We start from the raw sequence: 22,382 nt of genomic DNA on the forward strand, positions 1-22,382 counted from the left end.
CTGATGTCAAAATTATAGGTGGACAACGCAGCTAGCCAACGATAGCTCGTTGCATCGAGTTTTGCCGTTGTTAAGAGGTAAGTTAACGGATTATTATCAGTAATGACAGTGAATGTGTTCCCATACAAATAGTCATGAAACTTATCTGTTATGGCCCACTTTAAGGCTAGAAACTCCAACTTGTGCGCAGGGTACCTAGTTTCACTAGAGCTTAAACCGCGACTTGCATAAGCGATTACCTGTGTGACACCGTTTTGCACTTGGTATAGCGCTGCACCGAGTCCGGTCGTACTAGCATCTGTGTGTACTAGATATGGGAGTTTTGCGTCAGCGTAGCCAAGAACTGGCGAAGTGGTAAGTTTTTCAATAATAGTTTGAAAGGACTTCTCACAGTCTTGGCTCCAACGATTCCCAAAGGGTTCTTTGGGGTTCAAGTACTTTGATCTACATGGTGGTGTTTTAAAGTTTTTCCGTTTGGGTGGATAACCAGCCGTGAGAGATGTTAGTGGCTTGACAATATTTGAGTAATCTTTAACGAAGCGTCGGTAATAACCGGTAAATCCTAAGAAAGATTGGAGTTCCTTCAAAGTCTGAGGCTTCGGCCATGTTTTGAGTGCTTCCACCTTATCTGGATCGGTTTTTATGCCATCTCGAGATACTATATGTCCAAGATAACGCACAGATGTCTGGAAAAAACGACACTTATCTGGTGATAGCTTGAGTCCGTATTCTCTAAGCCGTTCAAGAACGTGAGAAAGTCTGGTTTCGTGTTCTTCCAAGGAGTTGGAAAAGACGATCAAGTCGTCTAGGAAAACTAACACTTCCTTCAGATTAATGTCCTTCATACACTTTTCCATAACCCGTTGGAAAGTGCTTGGAGCATTTGTTATTCCTTGTGGCATACGGTTAAATTCATAAAACCCAAACGGGCAAACAAAAGCAGTTTTAGGTTTATCCTTTTCACACATCTCTATTTGATAGTAACCTGACTTGAGGTCCATCACAGAAAACCACTGTGATCCAGCGAGAGCAGAAAAGGACTCCTCCAAGTTAGGCAGGGCATATGCGTCGCGAATGGTTTGCAGATTAAGCTTTCTATAGTCTATACATAGACGTACCTCACCATTCTTTTTCCGAACTACCACTATTGGTGAGGCAAATGGAGACTCCGACTCTCTTATTATACCGGTTTCCAAGAGGGCTTCCAAATGTTTTCTCACGGCTTCATAATCATGTGGATGGATCGGCCGAGATTTCTGTTTGAATGGGGTCTCGTCTTTTAAGTTGATGTGATGTCTTATCTGTTGTGTATGACCAAAATCAAGATCGTGGTGCGAAAACACATCGGAGTAAGTGTTAAGTTTGTTGGTGATCCTCCCTTTCCATTCTTCGGACAAGGGCGAAGTACCGAAGTCAAAACTGAGAGGAGGGTTTGAAGGTGAAGTCTGTTGCTGCGAACTACACGCCGCAAGTACTTTCTGATCACTTTTGTCAGGTTCTGGATATGGCATAACACGATCGGCTTTAACTAACTCAGCGATCACACAGTTAGTGGGTAATGTGATGTCATGGTTAGTTTCGTTTCTTAGTACAACAGGTACTTTGTATGGACCATGTGAAGGTAAGGAAATGAGGCAACAGTCTACAATTATACCCCCTGGTAGAGAACCATTGGTGGGTTGTTCAATGAGTGCATAAGGCTCATGCTTGTTTTGGCTGGGTTGCATAAACCCTTCTAGTAACAGTTTTTTATTTGCAGGGAGAACTTCTTGGGTTCTCCCTCGAAGCTTCACCACACCAACTCGTCCATCTTTGCTTTGTTTTTTTCTGACTGCTAAGGCTTTTAGCACGTGTTGGTACCCATAAGAGAGTGCCTTGGAATCAGGTAAGTTATTGGCAGACAATTGCTCATACAAAGGATCGAGTGTGTTTGTGCCAATGAGTAGTGGTGTATCAGAGTTTGAGCTTATATCCGGAACCACTAACGCAAGGGTAGGTAACTCAAGTCCAGACTGATCGAGCTCTTTTGGAAATGTGACACTTATCTCTATGTATCCTAAATAAGGAACTGCTTGACCGTTTGCGCCCTCGACTTCTAACAGATTACTGATGGGTTTAATTGAGAGGTCAGGTAAGTGTTCTTGGTAAAAAGAATTGGCAATGGTGGTTACCTGGGACCCTGAATCCAGTAAACAATTACATTCAACACTGTTAACTGAGACTGTAGCTGTGCATCGCCCACCCACTAATCTTTTGGGAAGTTTTGGCACTGAATGAGCATGAACTGGCTTGCAAAAAAGTCTCTCTGTCCTTTCCTTAGAGGGACTTGGTTCTACTTTAGCACCTATCTGTCCCACGATAGGAGCTTCTACCGGTTTAAAGGAGGAGACTGAGCAATTGGCTTTGACATCTCCCACTCGCGCTGCTTCTGTCTAAGAGCAAGTCTTTTAGTTGCAACTAGTGCTGGATTTGGCTCGTTGCTACAGCTAGAAGCTATGTGCCCATCTTCTCCGCACTTAAAACAGTATCCAGGCTTTGGTCTGGGCACCACTGCTGTTATCTGCTGAATCTGTTTGGGCTCATCTGGAATTTTAGTCCCCACACGGGGTTTTGACTCTTTTTGAGTTTTCTTTGCCTTTTTATCTGTGTTGTTAACCTTAAGCTGTGCAATTTGGCTCCTGAGCTCAGCGATTTGTTTGCGTAAGTCATCACAGTTATCATCTATTTCCAGTTCACAAGTGTTTTTACTCTGAGAGCACGTTGTTTGCACATTTGAATACACTCTAGTTCGTTGTGCCCCTAAGTGTTGTTTCATGCGTGCTGCTTTAGTAGCCTGTTTGTCTTCTTCAGTGCGCAGTTTGAGGAGAAGTGCTGTAAAATGAGGCGGGTTGTCTTTCTTTTGTTCGAGTTGCAGGTTTGAAATCAGCGAGCTGTCCCAACAGCCTCTGCAAAACTGCTTGAGCAGCTGCTGGTCGGCGTCACTGGAGGAAATTCCATTCCTCTGAATAACTAGGTTTAACAAGGTGTATAACCTCTGAAAGTAATCGGAAGGTTTTTCACCACTGTCCTGGTTTGTGTTTAAGAAGCGAGCAAAGAGCTCGTCGCCGTCTTCGACAGCTGCGTAAGCTGAATCGAGATGTTCAAGGTACGTTTCCGGGTCGGATTTTGGACTAAGAGCTTTAACGATGCTCGCTGCTGGGGCTGACAGACTCTCCACGATTCTTCGTACAATTTGGGACTTGGTGAGTGAAGGATCATTTATGCATAACACTACACTACTACGCCAAGTATCATAGTCAGTTTCAAAAGAAGGGTGTGGAACTCGCCCTGAGAACGGTTTTAGTCTGTATTGTGAAGTAGGCGGAGGGATAACCTCACTGCTTTTAACAATGTGTTCCACAATAACTCGCTGAACCTCAGGTGTGTTTAAAAGATTTGGTGGAATGCAAGGGTTTTGTTTTCCAGTCTCTGTAGGTGGACAATTGTCCTTTGAGTTGTTCATATAGTTAACTTCTGGTGTTAAAGGCAGGGAATATGTAACTTGGTCACTATGGAGCATTGGCTCTGGTTCAGTGACTGGTTCAGATGCATGGGTATCCCTTCCTAAAGATTCCCCAATTTTTGCCAGTTCCTCCATTAGAAGGTCTTTAAATGATTGATTGCTACGCGCAGCTATGTCCCTGAGCTCTGACAGATAGGCATCAGTGGCAGATGTGCTAGTTTCTAGACTGTACGCGCTGGCTAGGTCTTGAATATGGAAGAAAACATCTGGGTTCCTAGTACAAGGTTTGTCATAGGGTAAACATTGTTTCTTTAATTCCTTAACAGTGGCTTCATGTTGAAACTCCACAATAATCTGATCACAGTTTGGTAACTTAATGCGCCTGTTAACTGGTCCGAATCCTTCCATAAACCCAAAGACTTCGTTATCAAGGTCTGTATCAGTTAACCCACTGATTAAAACAGCATTTGAAACTTTGACCTTTTCTGTTTTCACAACTTCCATTTTAAAACACTCAAAAGTACCAATAATGCCAAAATGGCAAACCACTGTGACCTCCAGGCACTCTTATGATGTCAGTCAATGGTTAGCTAAGGTAACAACTCTACAATTCTCCTGGCTGGCTCGCCAAGTTTTATGTAACCGGATTACAGGATACAATAAGATAATTAAAAGAAAAAATAAACAAATGGGCCAATAATTAGGTTCGGGGAGAATTGGAGGTTGTTTAAGAATGACTGGAGTCACGGGTATAGCATGAAACGGTTTATATACTAAATTTTAATAATAATGGGAAATATAACACATAAAGATAACACACAAAAACAGATGAAAACAATCGACAATAGTAAAATGCTCAGTATGAGATTTGATCATATGAGTCACAAGTCAGCCGGCGTCAAGTCAAATCCCCACGCTTGGGGTGAAAGTCAGAGTCCGGTGGTGCGATTTTTTCCTACCGCACCGTTGAGATTGTTCACAGAAGAGAGCAGTCTGCTCTTCAGTTACTTGAGATGTCCTGGTTCGTTCAGTGGTTAAGGCTCGCCATCTCCCTCGTCAGGAAGAAATCCAGTTCTCGTTCCAAGTGAGTGATCATAGGAGTCGGGATCAAACCCAAGGAAAAAAAAAAACCCAGCCTGTAAACAACAGGACTGTTAGCGAGTTGGCATCGACCCTTCTCGTCACATCACAGCATAAAGTCTTACAGACTTAAACAAATGCTTCACTCTATTGGCATAGCCAATCCAGGGGTGGACCGTTAAAGCGCCCGAGCGCCAATGGCGCTAAATTTTCTCGTCGGGCGGTAAATACTTGACGACTTACCGCCCGGGTGGCGCCCAAGCCTTATTTGTCATTTACACACCGGCTTTCGCCTACATCATGGCCCCGCCCTGTAGGAAGCTGCCGTTTTCGTTTCGCGCACGTGAACCTGCGCGCCTCTAGCCACCTACTGCACTTGTACGATTCGTGCACGTACTGCACGATTAGTTATAGTCACGTGAACTATAAGTTCACTATTAAAGACGAAGTGGAACCACGCTAGAAACACACAAACACGCAGGGAGATGCCGCCGCCACAGGGATTGGATTTCTTGATGAAATCTCCGGCAAAACGCTTTAAAACTGGTGAGGAGAAGCGAGACAGTTCGAAACGGTATGAAGCAGAGAAGCGTGTGCGTAGGTGAAATGATTCGTGGCGGTTTAAAGAAGACGGGAGGTGCAGAGAATGGCTGTGTTCGAGTTGAGCAGCGCCTCGCCTGGAAAACAGACGGAAGCAGCAGGGGGAGTGGCTGAAAGCCGGCGTTTCGCCGGGGACACACCGGCCGCGGAAGCGCCCGAAGCGCATCGCTCACGAAGTCCGGCCGCTGCTCGCTGCTCCTCAGTTCAGATCAGACGCGCCCCATTCGAGGCGCGCCTCGGCTCCGCTGTGGTTTTTCTTTTAACTACCCGGTGTCCTCAATTTCCTCAGCTCTTTTCCTCTACGTGTGTGTGTGTGTGTGTGTGTGTGTGTGTGTGTGTGTGTGTGTGTGTGTGTGTGTGTGTGTGTGTGTGTGTGTGTGTGTGTGTGTGTGTGTGTGTGTGTGTGTGAGAGGGAGAGGGAGAGAGAGAGACTATGGTGTGAACCAGTTGTTTCTGCCAGTTGAATCTCTTGGATTTGTAGCTCGGGGGTGACGATGGATGAAGATATCGCGTTAGCATTCACACTTGTTCAATTTTCAATTTTAATTCTGGTGCCTGTTAGCAGCTGAAACACATCCTCACGTGCTTGTGGATATCATATATTCTATATGAAAACATGACTGTAATAATAAGTAAAGGTTAGCAGCTGTAGCTTCAGTGTGCTCATAGGAAACGTGACAAAAGAAAACAAAACGCATTTCTCTTTATGGCCTATATTGTTGTCATCATCAACGTAACATGATTTACAGAATTCATGTGACCAACTAACGTTTCATGTTCTACCACCGGATGTTTGGATCAAAATATGAACCAATCAGATCTTAGATCAGGTGAGAGCCAGGCGTTTCCCGTCATCCCCTAGGTTTTGCAGCTGGTGGAGAGCAGCTGCAGCGCCTTGCTCCAAAATCTGCGGCCGCCTTGATCTCACGAGGTTATCGATGCCTACGTATGCATGACGTCAGAGCAAGTCAGCGTCAAGTCGGACACAAAACCGGCATGCACCGCTCGCCGATCACCGCTGGTCTAATCTGCACAGAACTGGCTCATCTCAAACACAGCCAATGGCTCGAATACAGCAAAGCGGAGTTGGTGATGTACTGCGTTGTATGCCGGAAGTATGCGACGACAAAATCGTGTTTTGTTGAGGGAACAAACAAATTCAAACTTGAATACGTTATTATGTTTGTGAATGTGTACAAAATAAAGGTTTATTACATTTAAAACGGTTCAGTTGTTATTTTGACTCGTTTTGGCGGCTGACCAGCGGGGCCGGTAGATTCTTGGCGGGGCCGGTAAATATTCAGAGTTACCGGCCCGGCTGGCCGGTTGGTTTTGAAGTTAATGTCCACCCCTGCAATCATGTTTGGGTTCACAGTTCAACTAACATAACATCAATTTGATTGTCTATTAAAATAATTCTCAGTAGCTCTGGAAATATAATTACATATGACAACAATTGTTCAGCTCAATAGGCTCAGTTAGATTCTATTACTCTACACTATTCAACAAGAAATACATTCATGACAACAAGGATACATTTAGTTGTGTTTCTATACAGCATTGTGACACCTTGTATATCTGTAACACAATAAATAAATAAATAAATAAATAAATAAATAAATAAATAAATAAATAAAATGTTCTATAACAAAATTCAACAAAATATAAATTCTGGTCCTTTGGTCCACCTTTGTAAAATAATTCCTCCCTAATCAGTTAGCTTTTATTTATTTTTATTTATCTATTTTTTTTATTATTAAATGTTTGGTTAAGGGACGCATTGCTAATTCTATGGCGTTAGCTATAACGCCCCTGAGGACCTTGTACATCTAGGCCGTACCACCATTAACTGGCGGTTTGAGCCGTTAACTCCTGGGAATCCCATATGCCCTACCGCCGTTAACTGGCGGTTTGAGCCGTTAACTCCTATATGCCCTACCACCGTTAACTGGTAGTTTGAGATGTTAACTCCTGGGATCTAACGTCTAGCAGCCCACTGCTGTCACCTCGGTTGCTGTAATTAGCTTTTTGAATTTAATAATTTACTGAATTTAATCTCATTCACTCACCAACGCGCTCCAACGGTTCCCTCCTACAGAGGATTGGTTCACTCTGTCGTCTCCACACAAATCTATAAGAATGGAATTAATTTGATAAGCTATTTAAGTTTCCTTTTTTTTTTTTAAGTTGCATCGTTAGCTTTTTCTCTTCTTTTTTCTTTACTCACCGCGTTGGTTCCAAGTTCCTAGCTCTTATTAGAAGGAGTCAAGTCCGCCTCTCCCTCTATCTATGCGGCACCCAAATCAGGGTTCTTCACGGCCTCGACCGTTGTTTTTTTTTTTTCTCTCTCTCTCTCTCTCTAACCGCTCAGTCTTTGCTTTCTGTATCTGCGTGCTGCACAGCCGTTTGTCTCTCCTCTCGCTCAGCTGCGTCGCACGGTTTTATTTCGCGGAGGCGGGACTTATTTCTCTCAGCCAATGAAATTTCAGATTCCCACCTGGACCAATAGTATACAGCTTTCCTCTTCTGTTTCTGTTAGTGATCTTCAAGATTCTTGTTTTAACCGATGTTTAATATTAAACTCGTTATTTTAGTTATTCACCCTTCCAATAATTCATTATGAAATTATCTATTAGTTAATTAGATATCTATTAATTAGTATTGTTAATTTCCTTAATTTATATTTTATATTTTATCTAAATTGAGGATGGATCATATTAGTAAGCCAATTAGTTAATACCTCATTAAGGTTCTAGCTTCTGGGTTACAAATGCATCGCGGAAAAAGTCAAATTATGAACATTTATTCACCCGTGAGTGAAGGAGTACAAAATACGGAGCAAACGTGGACGAAAACGACGAGAAATGTGGGTTTAGAGGTGACGACCGCATGAAGACGTGGGGGAGAACGAAGGGCAAATTTGGTGGGGATATAAAGTCTCTGAAATATATAAACACATTAGTAAATACACTGAGTGTTACGGTGGCAGAATACCACAGAACATCGCTACGCCCTCTGTTGTCCTGGCGGGGAATTGCTTTGCAACACTCCGCTGCCTGGACAGAAGTTTGAATGCGAAAACCTTTCCGACACTCCGTGTGCGTCACTTTGTTGCGGAGCTCACAGAGAAGTATGAATCAGGCTTTATCGTCTTTAAAAACAATCCCTCACCAAGCTGTGACTCTAATGCAAAGGTATGCATCAATCTAATCTGATCTGAACTGCTTAACATTACATTTATCATTAGTTTGGAAACACAGCAAGTGCATAAATATCTTAAGAAGTATCAAGGTCCATTAAAAAACCTCCAAACTGAGTTTCAGATCTCATCACATTGAGGGTTTGGGGGAGCTTGTCTTGAAGTTTTAATTTTATTATAACAGAAGCTGACCTTCCCGTAACACCACAATAATAATAATTGGACAACAGTCCATAATGAAGGTCATGTCCGTAATTATAGGCAGGGATACTTGATCATGCAGCATCCTCGGTAACGGCCAATAAACGCTCTAAAATGACATTTAACATCGTCAGGAGGACGCAGTCAGATTCACCCTGACAGTGGTTATTGGCAACTTTGTCTCCGTGAGAGATCATCAACCAAGTCCACTAAAGTAGGATGAAACGCTGAGTTTTTTCGAATCAAAACAAGAGTGTGTCATACATGGAAACGGTTTCCTTGATTTCACTCGGTAAATTCGCACATTTGTAACATCTTATGTGAGTGAGCAGTTACAATAATTGCCGGCCTAATTAGTGCATTTTTCATAGAAACGTCCTGATGTTTTCTATAATTAAATGAAAAATAGGCCAATATGTAGTGAGTTGGAAATATGATCATTTGTTTTGCTAATAAATGCTGGCTGTTGCTATTAGGCGGCTGTAACATACGTGTACAGCACCTAGTGTGCTTTTATATACGTGCTGCTTTATTTAATAAAAAGTGAAGTGCAAATAAAATCTTCTGTTATTGTGCCAGCACAGCTTCAAATTGTTCTGCACACATCAACGCTACACCTGTCTATACTGATTTATACCAAGTTTCAATGTTATTTCAAAACAAATGAAAACAGACGGGGTCATTTTCTTTTATGCTCAAGCAATCTCTCCAACCTCTTTGCCTAATTAAGCTAAATTCAGCTGCTGTTTGGGTTTAGATCAAATTACACAAAACATAATCATCTCATTGAGTTTTTGACAGTTGGGACAACAAGGCTTTGATCGCGCTCAATGAGGAGCACGAGCAGCCGGGTCACTGGGAGAGTCCTCCAGCCAGGTTTACAATGGCTGCGTGTGTTGTCTGTGCAGCTTGGCTCCTCCAAAGGGACACGTGTGTACTTTTATTTGTGTTTGTGTTTACTGCCGCTGAGCCTCTCACACGTGATGACCAGAATGATGTTTACCTGATTTTAAATGCTGCACATCTGCTGCTGCAGATGGTGCTGACTGATCTGTTCCCGCTGCTCATACACAAACAGATTAGAATTGCCACCTTCTCTTTTTTTAATTGTATTTTTTGTCCTGAACTGTCTTTGTCCTCATGTCTCTGTGTTCTTTTTCATAAATTTACAGGCGCTCTCCAGCAGCGTGAGCTTCAGCAAGCTCTTCCCCAGCAGCACCTCTCCGCACGAGACCTCCTTTGGTGAGGAGGTGGAGGTGCACAGTCTGCTAGTCGTGGATCAGCACACCTTTGAAGGTGAGGCAGCTTCAAACGAGCTTTTCTGTTTGAACTGTTGAAGCTTTCATTTGGAGCTCCTGGTGGTAAAATGTACTCGGCGTGGCACAATAATTCATCTTTGGAGGAGATTTAACCGTGTAGTACACCACCACCATCATTAATTCAATTACAAATGTAGTTTTAACTTCTCATTCACAACTTGTGTCTTTCTCCTCTGGACTTTATAAATTCCTAGAAACTAAAGCTTCTTTATAAATGAACCATCATGTTTGACGTTGTGCAGAACATCCTAATGGTGAAGCCTAGTGGATGTGGCTTGTTTTTGCTCCGTTTTGTTTTGCAATGCAGATTTCAGTGCAGCAAGCCTCACTTATAAAATTCCCGTCATTACTACACCCACATAAATTATGGTTAACAATATGTAAATAAGGGGTCTGTTTGAGCTCATTGTGTTCACAGCTGATGAGATTTTCTAAATGCACCAGTGGGTATCGTCTCATACTGGTACAGTGGGTGGAGGTCTTGATTTGTGCACCTCAGGCTGACTTAAATAGCCAGAAATAGTGTTGGAACTGTTTCAGAAAGTTTGTTTTCTGCAGGTGAACAGGTGCTGCCCAGACAACACTGCCACGGTTTGCTTCCTGATTTATTACAAGACAAAGATATTATTGTCCTCCTTTCTCCAATGAAAGAATTGATTTGCTCCTGGCTAACATTGATGTTTTAATCCAATAAAATGGTGCTTCCTGCTTCCTACAGACATCCTTGGTGTTCCTTTATGAGGGACAGTGGGTTTTCTAATGAGTGAAACTTGACCTGGAGTAAACCAGCTGAATAGAGACGAAAGTTTACTGGGAAAAGTTGTTGTCTTCTACAGAGTTGTGCTGCTTTTCTTGCTGTTTGGATGTTTGCCAGTGTGACGGCACATCGACACTGACAAACAGCAGTCAGCAAAAAGAAGAGAGAAATACTGCACTTCAGGTTCTCAATGGAATTAGTTAGATGCTGAGACACCTTACATTAGGAATGTGTAGGAATTTGATGATTATTGCATAAATCCTGTATTATAATGTGGACACAGATTATTATACAGTTTGGTTTTAGGCCAATTTTCTTTATCTTTATTTCATTCAAAGAAAAACAAGTAAAAAAAAAACAAGATCAGAATAAAATCAATAAACATAAAATTCTATCCAAAATCCATGAATGAAAAGGAGCAGACAGAAGAATGCATCTTATGAAGCTCTGCCCCTTTTTACAAAAAGAAAACATCATCAGCTTAATTATTTACAAAGAGATTTCAATAAAACAGAACAGTTGTGCTTAGAATGTAAATAAACCACAGCACCACATAATGAATAAATGTTAATCAACCCGTCTCTTTAACAATCAAGTGTCTTGTTAAAAAATAATATATCAATCCATCTACTACACATTCATACCTGGTCTGGATATCCTCATGGGGACATGTCTTGTTGCTCTAATGCTCTGTTTTTCTGATATGTTTGTGTTCCTGTCAGTTCTTCATGCCCATCAGTTCCTTCCCAGCGAGTATGCCCTCAGCATCGTGTCATGTCGTCTGGGAAAAGACCCGTCGATGTATTTTGTTGTTGGCACTGCCATGGTGTACCCAGAAGAGGCCGAGCCCAAGCAGGGGCGAATCATTGTTTTCCATTACACTGACGGTCAGTAGTCAAGCTTCCCTCCAGCTGTTTCGATTTCCATGGCACACACACGCTTATTTTCTCACCCAGCTGATTTTGCTTTGCTCTCTTTATCCTTCACCCTCTTATTTTCTCCTCCCTCCACCCTTCTTGTATTTTAAACACGAACACTTCGTCCTACCGTGCTCTTGTTTCCCCTCTCACTTAATCATTTTCTTATCACTTCTCATCAGATGCGCCCCCCCCCCCCCCCACACACACACACTTATTCTCCTCTTTTTTCCCCCACTTTCACAAACTGTCCTTTTCAAAATGCATTGCTTGCAACTCATTTATCCCCCACGCCAAGCCCTTTTATTTTACCCTCATTGTCAATGCAGCACCTTCTCTATTTCAATTTATCCCACATCTCTCTCAGTTGTTCTCACAGGGTGCTTGTAGGTGCTAATTTAACTCAGCATTGCACATGTAGCACTGTGAATGCCAACTGAACGTGGACTGATGGGTATTTTCTGCAGGCAAGCTGCAAACTGTGGCTGAGAAGGAGGTGAAAGGAGCCGTCTATTCTATGGTGGAGTTCAATGGCAAACTACTGGCCAGCATAAACAGCACAGTAAGTGGTTGTTGTTCATATTTTATTGTTTTTTCCTCAATAAAACAATATTACTAAAATGTTATTTGGTTTTTACATGAAAGAATTGGGCGCTCTTTCAAATGTTCTGACTTGGTAACGCCGTCACCTCGGGTATTTTGTTTTTGTTTAGGGTCAAGGTGATTCTCTACTTTTGTGCATAGGAATCATGTTCCAACCTTCCTTGATTCCCTAACAACGGTGGAATAGCGATTCTCAGACTGAAGCCGGGACAGTTCATCGTTTTTCTAATATCTTCACCGTACGTCGGCTCTGTCTTTTTCATCCGAGTCATCCAACAGATGACTCGTCTCTTTTTCCTCTTGAATTTCTTTAAGAGCCATGAGATCTATCGAGGAGGAAAAGTGCCGTCTCATTCAATTTATACTTCCATATCTAAATAGATCTGTCTCATGTGGCCAAGTGTGAAATCACCTGACATCCAGAGTGAAAGGAACAGTCGTCTCCTGCACTGTAACAGCACGCTCATCCACTCTGAGTTATAGATGGATTAAAGGGATTAAAAGCTTGAAAGGTGGCGTTATCTGCAGATGTCATGAATCAAATAGTCATGGATTCCAGATTTCTGGAGCTTGTCTTTGTGACTCACTTCCTGATGCAGTTTTCTTTTTAATAATTTTATCATGACAGAAAACTTAAAACAAAAAAAATTTACTTGGAAGATTGTTGATTTGACCTTGTTAATCTTCTGGATGCTGAAACAGCTTGTTGGTAAATATTTATATTTCAGTTATTACTTAATATTTGGTTTAACAGTCATATCTTTAATAAATCGCCTTAAAGCAGCGATCCAGAGTTTCCACCCTTTTCAGGAATTATGTATGATTTTTTAGAAATCTGTAAAAGTGATAGATTGTCTTATTTGTAGTTTTTGTTATAATCTCAGTGACTGTTAGTCTAACGATGACGTTTCTAAGTATTTTCTCAAAGCTAACAGAGCCTTTTAATATCTGTATTTGTTGCACTTTGAAATCCAAATGCGGACTTATTTTAACCTCTCAGAGCTTTCATACTCGGGATTCATTTAGAAGATCTTCTTGACATCAACTGAATTACAATTAGGTTGAAGCAACACACCTCTGCCTTCATAACTCACCTCCTTCAAAACAACTTTATGTTCAACCGTGCACACAGCATGAAATAGTGGCTCTAATTAGCCGTTTACTGTTCATTTAGGGAGCAGCTGGTAGCTTGAATAGCCAATCAACACCTCAGCCTCGCCCAGGCACAACACAGCCAGTGTGAAAGCAGTTGTGGACGTCAGGACCGTTTATTCTGCAGACACTTTCTGATTCTCTGACCTTTGGCAGCTTTTGTGATGAATAACTTCACGCTTTGCCCCCTCCAGGTTCGTCTGTATGAGTGGACGGCTGAGAAGGAGCTGAGGACTGAGTGCAACCACTACAACAACATCATGGCTCTTTACCTGAAGACCAAAGGAGATTTCATCCTGGTGGGAGACCTGATGAGGTCTGTCCTTCTGCTGGCCTACAAACCCATGGAAGGGAACTTTGAAGAGGTGAGATGTGAAGAAACCCTCTTCAGAAGTCTAAATAGTCAGAAAGTTGAGCAACTTTCAACCAAAAACAGAAATTAGTTTAGATTTTCAGCAACGTGGAGCTTTACCGGGGCGATGGTGGCACAGGAGTTAAGTGCTCGCCCTGTAATCGGAAGGTTGCAGGTTCGAGCCCCGCTCAGTCTGTTGCTGTCGTTGTGTCTTTGGGCAAGACCCTTAACCCACGTTGCCTGCTGGTGGTGGTCGGAGGGACCGGTGGCGCCAGTGCTCGGCAGCCTCGCCTCTGTCAGTGCGCCCCAGGGCAGCTGTGGCTACATTGTAGCTCATCCCCACCAGTGTGTGAATGTGTGTGTGAATGGGTGAATGACTCATTGTGTTGTAAAGCGCCTTGGGGGGTTCCAGGACTCTAGAAGGTGCCAAATCAAATACAGGCCATTTACCATTTATATTTCTAACATTCACAGAAACGAACCACTCGGACTTTTGATGATTTGAGCATCACGCTCACGCTGCAACACTCTGTTCAGAGTTAGAGGCCAAGTTATTTCAGTGTTTCACAGTTATTATGATCAAACGCTAAGTCATTAGAACGTAAATTAACCTCAGTTTGTCTTTTTGCCACAACAGCTTTTGAACTTGTTAAACACGGCGGACAAATGAGTCCGTAGCAGGAGGATGAAAGAGTGTTTGGTCTGTTTGGATATCTGAACAATTCGATGTCCACCCTGGGATTTGTGGAGATTAACAGCTTGTCTGGAGCTAAAACACAGTGTGTGTGTGTGTGTGTGTGTTGGTCTTCTTCCTCTTGAAGATTTTAGATGTTTTGTGTCATTTACATTTGCATCAGTTTTGCAAGAAGTTGTGAAAATTGTATTTCGCTTGTCAACCATCACACAAAGCAGTTAATGAAGTTACAGAAAAGTATACAAATAAGATAATAACAACCAAATTCTTATGTTAAAGGACAACTATGCAACTTTTTCATACTTTTAAAATCGTTTTCTTGAGCCAGTATGTGCTAAAATGGCCCTTTACAGCCGGGGATCATCCAGCATGCTTTAGTTTTAACCCTGCTTCAACACACCTGATTTCAGTCAGTAGGTAATTAACAGGCTTCTGCAGAGCTGCTGCACAGGTGTTTCATCGAGCGTGTTGGAGCAGAGAAACCACTAAAATGTGCTGGAATTGAATAACCTGGCTTTATAGGGTTAATGAAATGTCACTCAGACCCCTACCACCCTCTGTGGCCAGAACCTGTTGGACACAAAAATGGAGCTGACATACCTGGCACTGCAGTCTGCTTCCAGCATGTTTTCTGCATGTTTTATATCATGAACACCGCTGATTTTTTTTCTTTAGTGATGAATCACTCCTGTAGGCACTAATGAAGGCTCAGGAGACATTTCAGCTGTTAGGTTAAGGTGTTAAAAAAAAACGCACAGCGAGGAGATAAGTTTCACTTTTGGTTCTACTAAACGGACACTAGGGGGTGCTAAAAGCAAGCCAAAACTGCCAAGTGTGCCTTTAACAATTAGACCAGATAACTGGCTAGTGGTCAGAATCTGTAACAAAAAACCCAACAGCTCTAAAATGTCATCATTTGCTTTTTACAATTAAAACAAAAACTTTTTTTTCTGGCCTCTAAACTCACCATCATTAAGCTCTAATTCACGCAGCCAAAAACGGATCTTCCATGTGGATTTATCAGCTTCTACAATCGTAATTTTTAAGTTAATCAGAAATACTTGTCTTCTGTTGATGTTTTTGTAACAGATCAGAGATATAAATGGTAACTGGCCTGTATTTTATAGCACCTTCTTGGGGTTCTGCAACCCTCCATGGCGCTTCACAACACAGTCAGTCAACCACCCATTCACACACGACATTTCATCTGTCCTTGTAATTAGCTGAGATAAAATTATTAGAAAACCTAAAGTGCTCGGTTTCTACATAACGTGCACTAAAGGAGGAGTATCGATTACACAGTGGCAGTGATGAAGCATTAGAGGAGACGGTCTAGACTCGTGTTGGTTGCCAACTCTTCTCAGATGACTTTAGAGAGTCATGTTAGTTTTGGTCAACACACTTGTGTTGTTAACCATTTCCTCCAACACATTTCATATTTATTCCAGATTGCTCGTGATTTTAACCCCAACTGGATGAGCGCTGTGGAAATTCTTGATGACGACAACTTCCTGGGGGCGGAGAACGCCTTTAACTTGTTTGTTTGCCAAAAGGATAGGTGAGAAAACCATGAATTTCTTCCTTGTAATTGTTTTGTTCCCCTGAGCTGCTCTGCCAGAACAGAACTGTCAGAAAACGGACTAAATCACCTTCAGATTCTGCCCACTCAGGCAGCCGCTGCGTCATTAGGATGCAGCTTAGTCCCATGACAGCTTTTAGCCACCATCATTGATATGAATGTGGCAAAGCTACATTGTCCTTGCATTTGTTTCAGGAATAATGATTCATCTCACAGCTGTGCTTTTAGACGCTCTGCTCCATTTCTCTCCTCTGTAGTAATTTCACTGTTGGACAAGTGTTGACTTTAAGGATATGGAAGAAAGATGTAGTCTGAAAGTGCTTGTGTTACATTTATGCCTTCACTCATTATCCGTCTAATACGTCACTTTGGACCTCTCAAAGCTTTTGACCTTTATTTTTGCATCACATCTTTGTTCCTGTTGCTCTTTTCACTCTTTCCCAACCTTTTATCCATTACCTCTCTGTCATTCTCTGACCTTTTTGCTGCATTTCTCGTGTCTCTGCCCCTCTTGTTTTTTATCTGATTAATCGATAGTCTTACCTCCAACTATTTGCAATTTTGCCTTTGACATTGTTTTGTTTTCACGCTCCTCTTTTTTATTTTTCTCCTACCATCCTCGCTGTGATTAGCGCGGCCACCACCGACGAGGAGCGGCAGCACCTGCAGGAGGTGGGGGTCTTCCACCTCGGAGAGTTTGTAAATGTTTTCTGCCACGGCTCGCTGGTGCTGCAGAACCTCGGGGAGAGCTCCACTCCCACCCAGGGCTCCGTGCTTTTTGGCACCGTTAACGGCATGATTGGTACGCACAATTTCACACTCAAACAAGCATTTGTCCTCGCATAAAGAGAAGGCTAAGAACATTTAGTTTAGAGAATTAAAGCTTCAACAAATACAAGCATTTGTGAATGTTTCTACTCGCTTTTTCTGCTGATGAGAGGACATTTATCACGGGTTGCAAATAATTGATGGAAAAGGGAAAACGGTGCTAAAAAAGACACAAACCAGCACCTTTGACATTCACTTCCACTCGTCTGTAGGAAACATAAAATATAATTGCATCATATAAAATCCTAATAAGATGTTCACATTTTTTTAATGTAAATAATGAATTAATTAAACACACACCTTTTCAAAATTGCATATCCTTCTTGTTACAAAAAATACCATTTGATGTTTTAATTAAAATGATTTAGTTGGTTTTTGGTTAGTTCTTTTATCTGCATGTTTTTTTGACTGCTGCAAACATCAGAGTTAGGATTATCAGACTCTTTTTCAGTCTGACGATGGTTTGTTCGACAGAATTATGTGAGAAGTCCCCTGTAGGAACTATTTGGAACGGCTCAGGCTGGTTCACAACATAATTAGCAGAGGACTGAATGAAGCATCTGTTTGTCACTCTCACAAACAAACTGCAGCTAATCAGATCAACTTAGTGCTGAAACCAAAGCCAATTAATGGATAGATGAATGTCTGCACTGAAGAGTCGAAGTTGCATTCTCTCACTATTAACAGCTGGCGAAACTTGTGAGATTCCAGCTGCTCTGCAGGGGAAATGATCAAAAACAGAGCAAATGATAGAAAAAGGGTGCAGAACTCAAGAAAATTAATGGTTTACTCTAAAAATTCCAAAAGGTTTACTGATATCTGAAGGACTCTTTCCACAGAAGCTTTGCAGAAATGACCCTTTTTACACAGCAGTTGCAACATGTGGTCTCAAAGCCAACTCTCTCTTTTAGGTCGTCTCTGCTTATTCACAATGAACCAAACAAGCATGCCTAACCTTGCCCTGGTGTGTGCTTTCACACAGCGCTACGACGTTTGGAAATCAGAGGAGGCGTCTGGAATAAGCCACTAGTGTCTATTTAGTGAGAGGTTTGACACAGGGGTCGGAAATGTCCTGCATGCTTTCATTTTTAAATCAGCGGCACGTGAACTGAGCGGTTAGATCTTTTTCAGTTCTGCACTTATGCAGAAGGACGAGGAGTTCTTTGATCTCAGTCTTTGCAACCAGCAACCATTATCTCAAGCTGTATCGCTGTAAAAAGGGTCATTGGCTGATTGTGCTCTGCTTTAAAAGCCCTTGTGTGCACAGTCACACACACATGCACACATCAAGTGTCATCACAGTGTTGCACCCTTATAATGTCAGCTCTCCCTTTCATACAGACTATTTAGCTGTGTAATTAGCTCTGTTTCCCACCCTTTTCCCTGATTTTACCCACTGAAATGTGATCTGCATCAAAATGCATATCAGTCCCTCTCTGCGGTGAAGCCTGACTCTAAATCATCTATTTTCCTCTCCCTAATTCTTAGAAATGTCCTCCTGTCAGTTGTTGATTTATTTGTGATATCCACTGTAGAGACGTTTGATTGATCCAGCGGAGACGAGCAGAATTCAGGCTTTGCCACTGTGACCCTGGGTGCTTTGTCTTCTGAGAACCTCGTGCTGCTCAGAATAAATCCCAAACATCTCTGTGAACAGTTTTATTTTGCAGGAACATATTTCTCAGTGACAGCACAAAAGCCACTCACAAGCGGTTCTGCCAAATACTTCAAACCACGGTCTTAACAACAAAAAAAAGCTAAATTTGTTGATGTTTGTGAGAATTTTGATCTTAAGAAAATGAGGGAGAACAAATGTGTAATATCCAAAGATCCGTCTCATCTCCTTCATTAAAGCTAACATTTACATTCCAGACAATAACAGAAAATGAAGCAATCCCGTTTTCAGCCCTCATTACTGGAATGGAAACGAGTAACTTTGAGTCAGGCAGTAATGATGTTTGACATGAGAAGCAGGGAGCGCTCTTCGTTTATTTCACCTCAGCACCTTCTGTGATCCTTAAAGAATCAGAAGAAAGTTTTACAGGAAATGAGATCCAGAATCGTATTTTCCTGTGAAAACTTTCCGCTGTAGCTCGTAAACCAGAATGAGCTCCAAGCATGTAATGAAGATAAATACTACTGCTGGTCTTACCGCCTGGCGGGATGCAGTGATGTATGATACGGTCCTAGGGAAAAGCTGCAAGAATTAGTCAACTCAAAAAGCAACCAACAAGTGGACAAAATGGAGAGACTTCTGGGTCTGTTTTTAGATCGTCTCACATAAAAAATGATCAAAACCACTTTTGTAGTTATCTAAGAAAAGGCCGACTTGTGCTTGACAGTTTAATCTCATTAGAAAAATTACTAAATCACACGAGAATTGCAACACCACGCATGGTCTGTGGTTTATTTCCTGTTCCGTTTGTCCCAACTATGGAGGTTTCACAGGAAATGATGTACTTTCTTTACTAGACACGCAATGAGAAATTTGCATGTGGCTTTTATTTTGAAAGTTTCTGGATGTTTTACACTGCTTGCATGTTTGACCTCCTGTCTGACTCGATCTGACGTGTTCTGGAAGTGTAGCACGTAGAAAGTTGACTCGAAGCGCAAGCAACTGCTTCTGGGATGCACCCAAAACGAGTGGCACCTGTCCACTATAAAAGTGGCTAATTGCCGCAAAGTACATTTTGCGATGCTGAAAAAATCTGATGCGAGGTATTTTTTAACCCAGCGATTTATATTATATTATATAATATTTTAAATACAGGAATTTTCAACAAATGAATTCCATGTTATTCTGTACTCCTGCCATCTGGTTGTCTCTTGAACTGTTGGCGTTTTACTGTGGGAGGTGTATAATAGGGCTGGACAATAATTCAATAAAGATATATATATATATATATATATATATATATATATATATATATATATATATATGTATGGATGTATGGCACGATAGAATAAAATGGGTCAAGAAAGACTTCAATATAGTCTCTTTATTTTTTTCTATTTTAGCCTATTGGGCAACTTAATACTAGAGTCCATACTTATTCCCAGCCAATCAAAAACACAGACTCAGGCACGTTTTGTCACCAAGCCCTACCCTCTCTAACCCAAACAGGCAGCAAAATGTAGCAGCAAGGAGTGGTGGAGGAAATTGTCCCATAAAAAGGTTGCTGTAGTTCACCAGCTCCACGATATGCTGGTTTTTACAAGTCGGACAAAAAGACAACACTGGCAGAGAATTGACTAAAAAAATCAAGTTTGGTAACACAACCAACTTGTTTTATCATAAATTAATGACATCAAATGGCCAGGGCTGCACTTAAAATATATTTTCTACATTTTTTATAATCATCAATAATTATCATTCAATATGATTTTTTTTAATCAATATGCTTTTTTTCTATATCGTCCAGCCCTAGTATATAACACTATCTCGGGTCGAATCAGCATTTTCTTGCCACATTGTTCAATCACAACTGTAGACAGTAAACACTTATGTCTAACCACTTGGAAATGCAAAATAATAACCAATGCACTGATCAAAGCCTCATCATCGTTATCTTGAATGAAAACTAGCGTTTGCCTCTGCAACGGTCCAGTTATTATATTCTAATAAAATAGTTTGTCTTACTCACACAATCCTACAAAATAGGGCGCTAAAAACAAATTTAATCGTTGAGGGAAAAAAATCTTCAACTATTGGCTAATAGGTCTAAAGTGCTGCCCCCTGTTCTCGTGTGTGTAGCCCAAACCAGCTGGTGCAGTTTAATGTTTGAGGCATAAAATAGCCAATGAGGTGTGAAAAACAACAAAATCCCACATAAGCAGCCGCACGTTGTCTGCTTCCACCATCTGTGTAATAACGATTGTGATTGGTGGATCGCTGCGTGTCGGGTTCACTCAACATTAGATGAGCCAGACATGGCAACAGGACCTGCGCTATCGCTCACACTTAAGTTGCGATGTTGATGCTCAAATGTAACATTTTGTCATTCTGATACCAAACATGGTTTTATATCCAATTACTCAGGTGGATTTATTGCATTTAAGTGGAAATCAGATCAATTATGTCACAGAGAGCCGCTAAGTTTTAATCAAACTTGCCTGAACTTCCAGGCAAGAGATTGATGCTTGTTTTCATCCACGGCTGGGATGCATGAAGACAAACAGCTGTTCAGGTCAACTTCCCCACTCACATGTCATTAGAGGGTTTAATGACAGCTTAACTCTGGGAGTGCTAAGCCTCTAATGAATACGAGGGATGTAGAAAACTCATGAATCTCTTCAGCCAAGTACTAAAACCTGCATGGAAATACTTTAATTTTATGTTTTTTCTGTAACCTTTTATAAATTTAAGTAGCCTTGATTGTGGAAAAGAGGATTATAATGAGCAGAGTAAAATGAATAATACAACAATTAAATTAGGAAAATAAATGAATGCAGGTTAATTAAATATTAGCTTCCGTAAAACAAGTAAGAGAATTAAGAGGAAAAAAGGCATACACTAAAAATACACACAGGGAATGAACAGAAAAATTGTCTAATTTATGGTAATTGTTGGCTGCAGCTCAGACTTCTTGTGAGAGTTTGTCCCAAAACACTTTCCTAGCTCCATATGCAGAAAAACAAACTCTGCATCACAAATTAGTGGAAATAGTGTTTGCTCAGAAACCCTGTTTGTTCGTGTGCGTCATCAGTTTGTTTTAATAAAAATTACTTCTATAAGAACTGTAATTTTCTCCCTCACAGTGTAGGGTTTGGGAAATTGAGTACTTTAAGAGCTCGATATATATATATATTACCTCTACTTATGACCAATAAGCTGTGATACTCTTATCTAAATATAGAACATCAACCCTGCTTGGTCTTTGTGTGTTTATCAGAAGATTCTAGGATTCTTTATTTATTAAAGGACTGTACACACTTCGTTTTGATTCCGAAAAGAGTCAGGTTTATAAAAGTAAGAATTTATTTTACCAACCATTAAAACATGACAACTTAACTAACATTTTACTGTGATGGATGGAACTAGATGTGATGTATAAAACGTATGTGTGAATGCGGTGTTATCAGAACTTCTGGATCTAGGAGAGCTGAGTTCTGGATGTAAAAGAATTTGGTTTGCATTAAGCTATGAAGTTGATTATTATCAAAAACACATCAGACGCTATCTGTGTGTCTACTTCACCCTTTTCGGAGACCCTCTTGGTGGATCCGAAGGTCAGAGAGGTTGTATAACCTCGGCACAGGAGGGCTGTAGAATACCGTGGCACCGACTCTTCAGTCCAGAGATGTCTTGGGTCACGACAGATGGATGGAACCGCGCATCTGAAAGGTTTTGACGACGTGTCAAAAGCTTTGATGGGTTAAAGAGGGTTTTGCTTCAGATGGCCGGTCTGAGTCTTTCTCTAGAACTGAGGAAAAACCAGAGTGATCTGGTTTTAATGTTCTCATGTTATGATTTGTGTAGCCAACCAGAGGTTGACAAGTTTGAGGAATATTACCAAGAATCTCTGAAACACGCCTTCCTTGATACCAGATGCTCTGATCTGGGGTAAAGGGCTATTTATGTGTCTTGAGTTTAACTTAA

The 22,382-nt window shown here is 41.3% G+C and overlaps 1 protein-coding gene across 1 annotated transcript in view; it reads left to right on the forward strand.

Annotated features, from left to right (window-relative positions):
* Window positions 1-22,382, forward strand: part of ddb1 (damage-specific DNA binding protein 1) — a 73,995-nt gene that overhangs the window by 43,608 nt on the left and 8,005 nt on the right. The window contains exons 19-24 of the mRNA XM_015953658.3: window positions 9,755-9,878; window positions 11,381-11,545; window positions 12,043-12,137; window positions 13,525-13,695; window positions 15,825-15,934; window positions 16,588-16,757. Coding sequence (XP_015809144.1) covers window positions 9,755-9,878; window positions 11,381-11,545; window positions 12,043-12,137; window positions 13,525-13,695; window positions 15,825-15,934; window positions 16,588-16,757 — 835 coding nt within the window. The remainder of the gene's footprint in view (window positions 1-9,754; window positions 9,879-11,380; window positions 11,546-12,042; window positions 12,138-13,524; window positions 13,696-15,824; window positions 15,935-16,587; window positions 16,758-22,382) is intronic.

The sequence above is a fragment of the Nothobranchius furzeri genome, chromosome 9 (genome assembly GCF_043380555.1).
Source record: "Nothobranchius furzeri strain GRZ-AD chromosome 9, NfurGRZ-RIMD1, whole genome shotgun sequence".
In the NCBI taxonomy this organism is placed as follows: domain Eukaryota; kingdom Metazoa; phylum Chordata; class Actinopteri; order Cyprinodontiformes; family Nothobranchiidae; genus Nothobranchius; species Nothobranchius furzeri.